At 35.7% G+C, this 13,710-nt stretch overlaps 4 protein-coding genes across 7 annotated transcripts; 1 reads left to right on the forward strand and 3 right to left on the reverse strand.

Moving 5' to 3' along the window:
* Positions 1-769: 769 nt before the first annotated feature.
* Positions 770-2,865, reverse strand: LOC111778487 (plasmodesmata-located protein 6). Its single transcript, XM_023658385.2, has 3 exons — positions 2,103-2,865; positions 1,302-1,424; positions 770-1,110 (listed from the first exon to the last, which is right to left on the reverse strand). Exons 1-3 carry the CDS (start codon positions 2,848-2,850, stop codon positions 1,100-1,102), a joined length of 882 nt encoding a protein of 293 aa, XP_023514153.2. The 5' UTR covers positions 2,851-2,865; the 3' UTR covers positions 770-1,099.
* Positions 2,866-3,059: 194 nt separating this feature from the next.
* On the reverse strand, positions 3,060-4,884 carry LOC111778559 (putative peroxygenase 4). Its single transcript, XM_023658498.2, has 5 exons — positions 4,719-4,884; positions 4,460-4,626; positions 4,170-4,264; positions 3,622-3,747; positions 3,060-3,333 (listed from the first exon to the last, which is right to left on the reverse strand). Exons 1-5 carry the CDS (start codon positions 4,759-4,761, stop codon positions 3,186-3,188), a joined length of 579 nt encoding a protein of 192 aa, XP_023514266.2. The 5' UTR covers positions 4,762-4,884; the 3' UTR covers positions 3,060-3,185.
* A 2,158-nt stretch (positions 4,885-7,042) lies between these two features.
* On the reverse strand, positions 7,043-11,230 carry LOC111780638 (ubiquitin-conjugating enzyme E2 variant 1B). 4 transcript variants are annotated; one of them, XM_087117699.1, is made up of 7 exons: positions 11,136-11,230; positions 11,063-11,105; positions 8,534-8,673; positions 7,776-7,901; positions 7,575-7,701; positions 7,365-7,428; positions 7,043-7,276 (listed from the first exon to the last, which is right to left on the reverse strand). In XM_087117699.1, exons 2-6 carry the CDS (start codon positions 11,088-11,090, stop codon positions 7,370-7,372), a joined length of 480 nt encoding a protein of 159 aa, XP_086973825.1. In that variant the 5' UTR covers positions 11,091-11,105; positions 11,136-11,230; the 3' UTR covers positions 7,043-7,276; positions 7,365-7,369. The 4 variants fall into 4 exon arrangements, with proteins under 4 accessions (XP_086973825.1, XP_086973831.1, XP_086973829.1 ...); XM_087117705.1 differs by having other exon boundaries at positions 7,043-7,261; positions 11,063-11,225; XM_087117703.1 differs by having other exon boundaries at positions 7,043-7,290; positions 11,063-11,225.
* A 779-nt stretch (positions 11,231-12,009) lies between these two features.
* Positions 12,010-12,996, forward strand: LOC111777148 (putative calcium-binding protein CML25). Its single transcript, XM_023656993.2, has one exon. The coding sequence runs from the start codon at positions 12,202-12,204 to the stop codon at positions 12,763-12,765; it is 564 nt and encodes a 187-aa protein (XP_023512761.1). The 5' UTR covers positions 12,010-12,201; the 3' UTR covers positions 12,766-12,996.
* The last annotated feature ends 714 nt before the right edge of the window (positions 12,997-13,710 follow it).

A 13,710-nucleotide genomic window follows, 5' to 3' on the forward strand; every position in this document is an offset into this window, starting at 1 on the left:
CTCTCTACTCCAATTCTTGTATAGAATCTTGGTTCTACAAAAAAAAAAAAAAAAAAAAAAAAAAAAGTTAAGTTTCATATTCTATTCTCTTCTACTCTTTATCCTATATCGTTTGTTTCAAACTCTTTAGTTTTGTCTTCTATTTTTTCATTATATTCTGCACGGTATTTATGTGGTTTCTTCGTCTTTTCAAAGTATGATGTACATCGTAACTATGTACCATGATTTAAAAACATGGGTCTCATGCATATTGTATGTCATGAGCACGAGATACTTTTTTAATATAGTTTGTATGGACGTATACACCATAACATGATATGCATTCCTTTCTTTTAGTTAGTTTTTGACAACACAAGCGTACACTAGCACATAGTCAACCTTAGATGGTTCTTGTGTGCATATATGAATTATGTGTAAAGAAATACTATGCATCCAACCCTACTTATAAAAAAAAAAAAAATTGTCAAAGAAGAAAGAGGGTCCCATTATGAGCTATGATTGCATTTTTCGACCCAAAATACTCAAACTTGACAACGTGAGCTAAATCAAGTCACGAGAGTTTGATTATGCATTTATGTTGTAGCTCTTAGGTTATAATAAGGCCACGTACTTCTGCCTAATCGTAGATTAATAATTTTTTGACTTCTTTTTCTTTTTTAGTAGGCAAACGCTTGAGATATTGTACATAGTCGTCCATAGTTAAAGGATGACGTTAAATGCTGATTAGTTGATTAATTTCGGTATCTAATTAAATATATATTTAATTAAGTAATATAAAGTAGAGAGCATAGAAACTTTCATTAAACCCACCAAATAACACACATCCAATAGTACAATTTTGTTTTCCTTTTTTCTCCCATAAAAGAAAAAGGAATTCAATCAAATATATTCTCAATTAATATATCAAATAGTGGGAAAGAAAAAAAAAAAAAAAAAAAACAAACAATATGTAAATTCATATGAGGATAAAGCTAGAAGTTGAGTGGGTCCGACATGTCGAATCTCATGAGCTTTTTCTCTTTGTTGTCGTTGCAGCTTCTTTCAATGAACTTTTTTTTTTTTTTTTTTTTTTTTTTTTGCATCCATTTCAAAATTCACTTCATTTGCCACCTATGGAGATTCAAATACCGAACGAATTTGGTTAAATTTTTTTTACTGTACGTTCTTATGATTTGAATAATGCTTTAATTAATTTTTTTTTTGAAGAGTTTTGTGAAAAGAAAATAAAAAAATAATAATAATTAAAATTTTTGTAATGATTCTTCGAAAATTGATCAAGAATAATTTAATTGCATAAATACCTCTTTGTTTGTCACAATAATGGCTTAGGAAAGCGAGGAAGACAACGATGAAGGCAATTCCAGCAATGAGTCCAATTATTACTGCAATGGTCTTCTCTATCTCAACGTCATCGTTTCGACTATCTGTAAACCAATTAAATGGAAAATAAATTAAAAAAATAAATTCCACGGATCTTCCTTTATTGAAATTCTCTCTTTTCTACCGTTTTTACTCAATTGGATAGAGATAACTTTTATTCCCATCGATCAAAATATAAAATTTAAGGATCAAAATATTTATTTTCTTTTTAAATTTATTCATGAAATACACCCTTTTTTAAATTGCTTTTGTTTCTCTCTTTTAAATACTTTTCTCAAAATTTATTTTTGAAAAGTGAAAAATTAAAAATATGTTAAATTAAATGCATGAAAAGATGAGAAAGCAATCATCACATTGACTCAAACCTCCACTTCACACCTTTATATGCAAATAAAATTATAAATAATTTTTACAAAATTTGTACCTTTTTTTTTTTTCTAATTTTATTTCATCCTAAATATTTTTTTCAATATTTTTAATTATTAAAATTAAATAAGACGGGCGGGAAATACATAATCTAATCTTTTATCTCTAACTAGTTTAGTTAACGGAAAAAAATTTCTCTGTTCATTTTCTTAAATATTTATTAATATTATTTAGTAAAATTTATTAAAATATTTTAGCAAGTAAATCTCTATTACATGGAAGCGTTGTGAGTAAATAAGCAATTAATTAATTAATTAATTAAATTTCCCAAAATTAAATATTAAAAGAAAACATACCATTTCCACCGCCGCCAGCGCGGGGGCGGACATTGCCATGGGAGAATCGAGCATAGCACTTCCCCAAGAACATATCACCCCACCCGGCCGCCGCACAGTCCGCCTTAAGCCGGCCCACCGCCGTCGCAACACAATCCTGGCACTCCACCGCATCCAAATCCCCAACGCACTGCGCCAATCCTTGAACATCTCCGGACCCACCAACTCTAAACGGCTGATACCCACCGCCGCCATCAGCCGCCGCCAAATACGCCAAAACCGCATCCCTTCTAGCCAACCCACCGGAATCATACCCCATCACCGCCCCGCACTTCTTCACCACCATACTCTTGTCCTCCACTCCCAAAAAGCTAACATTGTCGTACTTCACAAAACACCCCTCCAGCTGCAACGCGCCACCGCACGCGTCCAGGCAGATAGACCCAAGTTGAGCCACAGCATGAGTCACACACTTGCCACATGCCACGTTTTTGAGATCGCCACGACACTGGAATAGACCGTATACAGTGTCGCCGTGGCCGTCGCCGTCGCCGGCGACGGTGAAGTTAGTGTAGAGTGTGAAGGAGGAGGAGGTGAGGAGGGAAGTGAGGAGGGAGTTGATATTTGACTCAATGGTTGACCCGGGTGTGTATTTTGACTGAGAACAGCCACCGTAAACAAAAGACGTCTCGCCGGTGAGGGCTGCCATGGACGGCGGCGGAAGAGTAGAAATGAAGAGGAGGAGGAAGAGGTAGAGAAATGAAGCCATTTTCAAAGAGATGATGGAAGAGAAAAGGTTTCCAATGGGTATTTTATATGTTCCATTGATTCCATGCAATTAACTTTTTCCGATCTTAATTACGAGTTTTTAAGACAAGACATAGATGTCTTGTAATTCTTCCACGAGAATCTTTTGATAATTTAAGTTGCAATACAGATTTTAATAGAAACAAATATATAAAATTTGAAACTGAGAAAAATACGAACGCGAGAAACGATACATTTTATCGGGATCACACGAAAGTCAAACAATTTGTAGCATTACACACATTTGTTAAATTAAAAGGGATAAAATGAGAAATAAGTAAATAATGAAAATGTTTTTCATTTCTTGTTTTTTGATGCTCTCTCTTTCTCCATATCTTCAAATAAGCTTCCATCATAAACAGCCTTCACAGTTTGCTTCTGAAGCAAGCCATTCTCATCTTTGCAAAGACTGTACAGAATTGTCCATTCTGCCCATGCACCAACCCTTAAACAAATACCATAAATCATATCAATTTCCATGGGTTAAATTGTAAATTTTGGCTGCTTGTATTGAGGTTTAGGGTCGAGAGTAAAAAATTATAGGTAAAAATAAATGAGATTATCCACGTGGGTGAGAGATAGTTGTTGTACAGTTAACAAAAATAAATATAGTGACGAACTGAAGTTTTTAAAACTAAATTGAAATTATAGGGACGAAATCTAAATTTAAAAAACTATAAGGATCAAATTGAAAATTTTAAAAATTTGAGGAAGAGTTCCGGAAGAAACCAACCATCCACCGTAGTCTTTGGGTTCTCTATTTGCCTTTAGCAAGCCTTTCACCTCTTCTTCCGTCAACGCATCCGGGTAGGTTAGAGCATGCTTCCCAAATATTTCTTCAAATTTCGTAGCAACAAATCTGCCATTCACAATCACGAATTTCAAAATATTTCGCCTATTGGGTCGTCGTCATTCTATCATCAAATGGTTTAATAAACGACATATCAATTCAAACACGTGCATTAACATCTTAAACAAAGTCGGTACTGAAGCCATACATAAACTGAATAAACAATCAATATCTAATGCACGCTTGTATTAGCACATCAATACACATATTCAAGATCAGGTATTCGTTCATAGAATAACTTAATTTGATCCATTAGCAAACTAGACCGTCTTTGTTCTCCCTTTCTTGTATTTATGGTTTAGGTGCTAGTTTAGGGTAAAAGTTATAAAGTTGAGAGTAGTTGGACGCAATTAGTGATAAATAGGAGGACTTAAAAGCAAAAAAAAAAAAAAAAAAAAAAAAAAAAAAAAAAAAAAAAAAAAAAAAACTACCTTCCCTGTTGATCATATACGCCAGAATCACTTCCATGTTTGGCAAGTTGGATGTTCTTTATCTCAATTGGGAACATCAAATTTGGAAATTTCCCCTGCAAAAGCAATGTGGGTATATATATAGCGACGGGGTTAAATTGTTACAAATGATATCAGAACAACATCGAGAGATGTGCTAACAAGAAGGTTGTACCGACACTGGACGGTGTGCTCAGCTTTGGTGTGTGTGTGTTTTTTTTTCTATTTTCCAAAATAATTAAAATTATGTATTGAGAGGAGAGGGATTTTACCGGTCGGGTTTTAGAGCTGAGTCCAACGTTAATAAAAACGGCGGCGACGGCGGACAATAAGAAATTGGCGCCAATTGCTCGGAAGCCCTTGAAGGTCTCCCATGGATAAACCACCCCATCTTTGTTCCTATCGAAGAACGCCACGTGTTTCTGCAGCACGTTGTTCCCTGCATACAACCATAGGTGACCCATACCTTCTAAAATCAAAATGACAGAAACGCAATTTCGACAAATTCTGGGGGGGTTTTTGGGAATTTACCTTCTCCGCTGAGGCTCGATGACAGAGTCGAGAGTTCAGTCATGGTGAACAAGAACACGAAGAAGAAGAAGAAGAAGAAGGAGAGAGGAGGGCCTTTTTGTAATTTTGGTTTGGTAATTAAGCGGTGCGTTTTGGAGGATATGAAAATGGGACCATTACTCCCCTCCTTATATACACTCTTTTTTTGACGTCTTCCAACTCTGACTTGTCCTCCACTCCATATCTATTTTCTTTTCATTCTTTTTTTTTTTTTTTTTTTTTTTTTAAATAAAACTAAATTATATATATTTTTTTATGTTTTTTAGGTAAAAAATAATGGTGCTTTTAAGCTGTTACAAACTCTTTACCTTTTATTTAAAAAAAAAAATTATTAGAGAAAGTATTTTTATTAATTTAGCTTAATTTTTAATTTTTATTTTTTTAAAATTAAAGATTATTAGCACTACTTAAAGTCTTCCACCACCCATAGATTTTCTTTTTTATAATGTTATTTAATTTTCACCCAAAAAAATCTTTTTCACATGTTTGTGAAGTTTTGAAAAAAAATCAAAAAATTAGAAAAAATTTAAAAAATGCTTAAATTCACAAAGCCAACTTCTTTATACATCAATTTCAAATGGTTTTAATAATTTTATTAATCAGTCGAATTTTATTAATATAATTTTTTTTAGAAAGATATTTGAAAAGTAAATAAAATAAAAATATTTTGATATAAAAACCTATATTTAAGTATATAAATTTTTAGGTCTCTTTTTCGAGTTTGTAATTAGAAAAGTTGGGTCGGTTGAATCGTTAAATGTCATGTTCAAATATTATAATAAGATAAAGTTATATATATATATTTTTAGTTTATAAGTAAAGTGGGACATAAATGTTATGGGACATAAAATTTATTATTAAATATAAAATTGAATATTTTAAATATTTTTAAAATTTGAAAACGACGCAGTATTGTAAAAGGACAAATTAGGAAAGATGACAGTTTTAATGAAAAAAAAAAAAAAAAAAAATTAGGGGTAATAAGGAGATTGCGTGTACGTTGAAAATGGAAAAGGAGGGAAAACGGGTTTCTGTTAGCTGTAAGCGTGGAAGTAATGGAGCATGGATTTGACGCCACGTCTCCTCTTTTGTTCAAAAAGACTATTATATCCCCCTTACTTTCCGGACGCCCACTCGTTAACGGCGGTGCCCATGCCGACCTCCTATTTTTTTTATTACTTTTTTTTAAAAAAAAAATTTATTTTTTAATGTTTGTGTTCGATTTTGGTTCTGCATTGTTTGAGTATCACCTTAATTAAGCAAGCGAAAACAAGGGAAAATTGAGAGTAAAGCTACAACACCTAGACTCAAGTTAGATAATATTATATTATTATAGAGGTTTGATGGACGAGATTTCATACTAGTTGGAGAGGGAACGAGACATTTCTTATAAGAATGTGAAAACTCTCCCTAACAAACACGTTTTAAAAACTTTGAGTAATAACTTGAAAGAGAGAGCCCAAAAAGTGACGATATCTGTTAGCGGTGAATTTAGACTATTATCAGAGCCAGACATCGAACGATGTATTAGCGAGAACGCTGGGCCCTCAAAAGGGGTGGATTGCACCAAAGCATTTCTGGGGTGTAGAAACTTTTTACTAGTAAACACGTTTTAAAGACCTTGAGGGAAAGCTCGAAAGCAAAAGTCTATTAGAAGACAATCTTACTAGTGGTGGGCTTGGGTTATTACACGTTGTTTCTATAGATAGTATCAAAGTTAAGTCATGCCCTTATCTTAACTTAATTGAGTCTCGGTGTAGTCATATTGAAGATTCGTGGTAGAGCTCTATTGAATAGGCAGTGTGGTTTAGGGAAGAGAAGTCATTTAGATAGTGCTATATGGATAAATGATTGATTAAAAAGAGGTTCGAACTATTACGTGTATTAAATGCAACGTGTAGGGCAACCTATAATGATTGGACCCAAAATTTTGTATTTAATAAACATAATTGGGTGTGCAATGAATATCTTGTGAGAGTTTGTGCCTTATAAGTTTCTTTTGAGAGGTTGAGGACGTGATTGATTGTGTGGTGGGAAGGATTTGGTTATGGATCAACAAAGATATGTATTAATAAGGGTTGTGTGGATGAGAACTGATAGGGAAGTTGATCAACTCAACTAAACATGTGGGAGGTAGACTTTCGATACGCGATATTCGTACTCGAAATGACTTGACCAAGATGGTTCGAGTATCGATATGCAAATGGGATATCATCCGCTTCGAATTTTAATATAACAATATCAATGCATACTTATTTTTTGTTGTTCATTTGGTAAAAAACCCATAACCAAACTCATATATTTTAAGTACATTTATAGCTTAAACGTTGATGATATAGAAGAATTCATTTACACTGAGAATATCCATCTTCAAAGCTTCATCCTTACATAACACACATCATTTACTTCAGAAAACTAAGCTCCTTCTTGGGAGCTTGCCAAATTCAAATTGCTATGTTAACTGCTATCTTAGAAGCCTTCAGCATTCACCAATCTGATTCTCCCTGTACGCCCAAAATCTGCACGAGTTCAGCTTATGATATTATTGTATAGCTCGGTCTTATCACAAATTTAGTCCCTAAACTTTATCGGGAAACAAATTCTCACCCGAATCAAAGAATGCAACATTTCAGGACTAGCCCCTTTTGTTCTGTCCTTCCCTCTTCGTTCCCTGAAAACGTCGTTTCAAATTAGCTTTGTCTACGAATAAGGTAAGAAGTAGTGTTTCGAAATAGTAAAACGGTTCTTAAATGACAGCAGCAGAACATTTTAGCAGTAAAGAAAGAAAATATGATCTAAATGGTGATATATAAGCACCTTCAGGAGGCTGAGCCAGCTTCCTATTTTGTGAGGACATCATTTCTTTCTTCAATTGAGTTAATATATCCTCCATTGTGTATTCCCTTTGCCATTTTGCAAGCATGGGAAGGAGGTTACTTTCAACCTGGTAATTTTAGCAAGCATACATTATTTCCAGTTATAAAATGGTTACAAATGGCTTTAAGAAATGGTTCATACCATTCCAGTTTCGGGATTGACACATGTCATGTTTATCCTACTTTGGAATCTAACAGCTGGTGGATTATCTGGATAATCCTTTCCACAAAATAGCTTCAATTGGTAGATTCGCCCTTCATGAACAGTCTAAAACGACACATCAGACCATAAAATTTTAAGTGAGACGAGCTAAGGGCGAACTGTAGGCATTTGAGAACATATAAAATTAATAAGGAAAAACAACAGAAACAGTTATGTTACGTATCGAGAGAGACAGACGCGAGGGAAAGAGAGTGTAATAACCCAAGTCTACCCCTAGCAGATATTGTCTACTTTGGCCCATTACGTATCGTTGTCAGCCTCACGATTCTAAAATGCGTCGGCTAGGGAGAGGTTTCCACACTCTTATAAGGAATGTTTCATCCCCCTCTCAAACCGAGGTGAGAAAGACCCTCGGTCCTAGCAGGTTAGGAGTTATTAACAAGTTTGGCAACCAAAGACGCTTATCTTTATTAAGTGACAAGCAAGATAAACCATTTATGATGATGCATAAACTCTCAGCTATCCCCACAAGTTTGTTAAATTCTAGAACGTTTCAGACAAAGCAGCAGTATAATTAAAATCTTGGCATCTTCTTTGCTTACTCGTTTTCAAAATTGTGACAAAATCTTCATAGCAAACAACTTAGGAGTAAATACAATCCATTTTCTGAGAGAATACCTCAAATTCATGCAAACAAGAAAAAGATCCAACCTGTAAGCAGAAAAGTTGAAACTCACATTAGGTGGACCTATAATGGTACCAGTCCAAGATTGCATTAGCAAATCATCTGGATCATCCATGCCATAGCTGACAGTTCCATCCCCAATCCCCTTTTCACCTCTCTCGAGCTCTTCCAATAATCTAAAATTCCTAGGAACTGAAAACAAACAGATGGCATAGGTCAAGCAAAGAGATATAATTAGCAAGCTAAAGCTATCATGCTTCAAAGTTGTAACACAAGTAACTGACTCTATGGGTTTCAAGACAGATAACACCCAGAATCCGATTCGAGGTGGACCGTAGAGAGAGACAGGATAAAAAGTTTTTGAGAACAGCATATAGATTATACAAGCACATACACAAGAAATACAACTGTATCATAAAACTGATAAAACCAATCGCGTTTAATGAGGTCTATGAAAACATAAAAAGCAAGACATGACTCAGATATGGTGTGTCATTTTTCATGGTAGAGAGTTAGAACCAAGATCTAATAAGGACATACTAGTTAACTCAAATCAAGACCTCAAGGATGCAAATTGACTGTCCTGGAGGGCTATGCTTGGCTACTGGCTTCTTTGTTACTTGGGCATGTCATAGTTGGTTATTTTACTGAGTTTTGAAGGCATGTTGAAGGAATTTTAAGTAAACAGGCTAACGGTAGGAATTCTTACATTTCTCAAGGGTATCAAAGCCATGGTTTTAAAACTTAGTTGTGTTTGTGAGATCCTCGAATTATGAACAAAATTAGTGAGCCTTGTGAGATGAGTCCCTAGATTGGACAAATAGTGCTTGAGATGTGGCAAGAGCTCTATCGAATCAAATGGCTTTGTATGGAGAGTAGTCCTATCAGGTCGGGTAGACTAATAGGTAGACTCTATCTTTGTTCGAGGGGAGGAGATTAAGGCGCGATGGTGGTTGACACCAAGTATATCCCACAATGAGTATCCATGGTTGTGTTCAATTTGGCTTTGCTTTGGGGCTTGATAAGAGCAACTCTCACAGGCAATCGGGGGTGAACAAATGAAGGGAGGCTCAAGGTGGTACTTTGTTAGAGGAGAGAGGATTGTTAGGTGCAAACAAAGTTTCTCATTAGTTAAGGAAAAGAGAGATCCATGGTATATAAACAAGGACAATTATCTTCACTGGTATGAGAGCTTTTGGTTAGTTCCAAAAACAAAATCATGAGAGTTTATGCCTGAAGTGGACAATATTAAACCATTGGGGAAATATTTGGAGAATCCGTTATTATTGGACGACCAAATTCTTGATTCGATGTTGGACATCTAAAGATGTTAGGTATCCAAATTCCTTGAAAGCAGATGACCTCTTTTAAGGTCTTCCAACTATCCCTTGGTGGCCAACGTGGGATTTCGAGCACCTTCAATAAAATCTTATACGATCATTCACCAAGCTAAATGGCATAGACCACTTCGGATGGTTTCATCATCTCCTATGGTCAAGATTCATTACATCCCTGATCTTTCATCGATCTAAGCACTTCTAATGGTGCATACACTTCAACTGAAATTGATTTTCTGACCAAACTGAAACCAAAAACAAAAACTGGAAAGGAAATAAGGAACAAGAAACCGAGTGACTCCAAGTACTGGTTGAAAACTGAACCAATTGAACCAACAGTTGAGAGATTGAAGGTCCAACAGGATCGAGGCAGGTCGGACAACTCACGGAATATCAGGTTGATTTAGGGACATAAACGGTGTTACCGGGAATAGAAAGTACTAGATGCCAAATAGGGCCAAAAGTTGGACTATTCCCTTACTTATAAAGGCAAGCAAGCCCTAAAGTAAAGGGAAGGAAAGGGCTTCGCCTGACTCCATCGACTCCTGAAAAAAATCAAAGAATTTCTGGGGAATCCTACAATATCCATTCGTTCTTTTTTGCTCTCCAGCCTCACTCGCGGCTCAGGATAGGCAAGAGCAAAGCATACATGTTCTTTAGGACTAAGTAGCACAAACCACAAAAAGAAGAGGGAAATGGAATTGACAAGAAGGACTAGGTTCCATACAACCTCACAAAGGTAAGCCAATCAATCCAAGGGCTAATCAAGTCATAGCCAGAAGAGGTTATGATATTGAAGTCCTAGTTTGCAGAGGTCAGCCAGGAGTAAGAAACAGGAAAAAGATCATTGCTCTATCAGAACTCAAAATTCATCAGTAAGTTTCAAATTACACTATTCTCTGTCATTATAAAAACTAATTCGATCATCCATGACTCTGAGAACAATAAATTTAAACAGCTTGATCAAATAGTTCAAAGAAGTTCCATGCTTATGAATACAAAATAAATATTAATCAAACACACGAACAACATGAATTTGTAAACCCATCACTTAAACTATGAACAATTCAACAATTCCATCAAAACCCAGACTCCAAATTGGAAAAAAAACAGAATCCCGAAAACCCCAATAAACCAACAACGATCCAGTAATCAAAGAAACGAAGATTGAAATCAAAAGATAAAAACCCAGAAAGGAAAGGAAAGGAAAGGAGAGAAGAAAATTAGGGTTTTGAAGAACTCACCAACCACCCTGGATCCTTCAGAGCCCATGAAGCATAGAATAACAGAGAGAGAGAGAGAGAGAGAGAGAGAGAGAGAGAGAGAGAGAGGTTTAGAAAGTTTCTAGATGAATGAAAGAATTAAGAAAGAGGGAGGAGAGAGAGATGGAGAAAGTAAAAGAGTTGGGTTTGAGATATGGGTGAGTAGTGATATTAAGCCCAAGCGGCCATAATACTTTTGGGATCAAAAAGCCTCAAAAAAAAAAAAAAAAAAAAAAAAAAAAAAAAAAAAAAAAAAAAAAACAGAACCCGCCATCCCTGAATGACCGCTGTTTCCTCCCTGTTTAAGTGGCAGAAGAAGGACGCAGTCCGTAGCAACCCTCTGTGGACTTCTCCATGCCTCTTAGTCCACACGGCTGTTCTCATAAATATTAAGGATCTCATAAATTCAAATTTACCAATGATTATTATTTTAATTTCGGTGGATGAAATTGGGTGACTCGAGTCTTATTCTCGTAATCGTTGAGTTAAAAAAAGATTTAATTTCGTTCAAATAATTGTCTATTCCTTCTCTTTGAGTTATATGCTATTTAAGTCGTGGTACTTATTTCTTAGTTGGGAGAGTAACGTTACAAATTACATGGATAACAGAGCGTTTGCATACATGGAAATAATTGGGTCTGGAGAGTAACGTTTCAGGTTACTAACGTGGATAATAAGACATGCACCAATTAAATCAATTGAATCAAAACTCTCGACCCGATACACTTGATGACATAGGCATGCACCATCCATGACAATGTCTTCATACATTCTCCCACCAAATATTTGGGAAAAAATAAAAAAATAAAGATTAATAAAAGGAAAAAAAAAAAGAAAAAAAGAGAGAGGAATAAATCCCAACCCTAATTAGCGCCATTCATCCTCTTTGTTAATCTCTCTCTCTCTCTATATATATATTTACTAATTAACGAACTGTAACCAATCTGAAATCCCCAGTTTCCTTCACCGCTTCAATTTTCCCCCCAAATTCTCTTCTACTTTCTTGATCGATGATGGCTCCTTTATCCTTCATGTTCATCCTCAATCCTCCGATTTTCAATTCCTTCTGAAATCGGTTTTGGAGTTGGATTCTTCTTCGTAGCAGAAGAGAGGAATTAATCATGGGATTCAAATCTCTTTTCTGCCGAAAGAAGAAGCCATTCGCCTCCGTCGATTCTCCGCTCGTCTCCGCGTCCACGACGCTAGGGTCTGGATCTTCATTGGAAGATTCACGGGCTCAGATAGCGGAACTCGAGGAGGTATTCAAGAAATTCGATGTGAATGGTGATGGAAAGATCTCTTCTTCGGAATTAGGCACGATTTTGGGGAGCCTAGGGCACAACGCTAAGGAGGAAGAGCTCGCGAAGATGATCGAGGAATTTGACGCTGATGGAGACGGATTCATCGATTTGCAGGAGTTCGTGGAGTTAAATACTAAAGAGATCGATCCTGAGGAGCTGTTGGAGAGTCTAAGAGAGGCGTTTTCGGTCTACGATATCGATGGAAACGGATCGATCACCGCTGAGGAATTGCACGAGGTTCTGAAGAGTTTGGGGGACGATTGCTCGGTAGAGGATTGTCGACAGATGATAAGTGGCGTCGATAGAAACGGCGACGGAATGATTAGCTTTGAGGAGTTCAAGGTGATGATGATGTCGACGGGACTCTCCGTCGCTGACGGCTGATATTCATCGTCCGCCGGTGGATTTCACGAGGAATGTGCCTATAAATAGGCAGAATTTGGATCCTTTTCCCCGTTCTGTTCTCTGACAAAGTATTGCAAGTTCTTCCACTTTTTTTTGGGGCTTTATCATCAAAATTTTAAAAGAAAAATGAGATGCTGCATGGATTTACTAGCCATATACTATATACTTTTTAATGTAAACTTTTTATCAACAATTTCATGTTTACTAGAATCTTGCCATTTGATTTCCCGTAGAAAGTTCAGAATATTTATTTGGTTAAATTATCGTATAGTGTTCCAATTTAATTGTACCAGCCCGCATTTTTTTTTTTTACTTATCCTACAAAAAGAACAATGAACAAAGCAAATCAATTTATATATAAAAACATCTCTATAACAATTATAACAATAACAATAAATAAATAGACCAAGGAATTGAGAGAACTATCTTAATAATAGAATGGTTAACAAATATGAGGATCATCTTCATGTGCTTAGGGGTTATCCTCCATATGAGTTACCATGTTATAGAAGATATAAGGAAATGTTGGAGCACACAGATTCTGAATTCTTATCCAAATTTTGGACATGAGACTCCATAGTTCTTAATGGTGATGACCCAAATCAAATCTCTCTTATAGGGCAATTGATGAGATCAGAGGAGTCTTACACCAAATTTTATTAAGCTTACTTGAGCTCAAGTTAGGACTTTCTTACTCTAAACATATATCGACGTAATGGCCACATCAATGGAATCTAGATTTTGAGCTTATCTCATTAGTGTCACAAGACCTTACCCAATGGTTAGATCCTCTAATCTCATATCAATCATTAAATTCACACGATCTAGGTTAGATTCATGTAATCTAGCATCTCTAATCTCATCTCAATCATTAAATTCACACAATCTAGTTTCACTAAGCACCCCTAGTTTATTGGTGCCATG

The sequence above is a fragment of the Cucurbita pepo genome, chromosome 1 (genome assembly GCF_057944985.1).
Source record: "Cucurbita pepo subsp. pepo isolate OVF chromosome 1, ASM5794498v1, whole genome shotgun sequence".
NCBI classification, from domain to species: domain Eukaryota; kingdom Viridiplantae; phylum Streptophyta; class Magnoliopsida; order Cucurbitales; family Cucurbitaceae; genus Cucurbita; species Cucurbita pepo.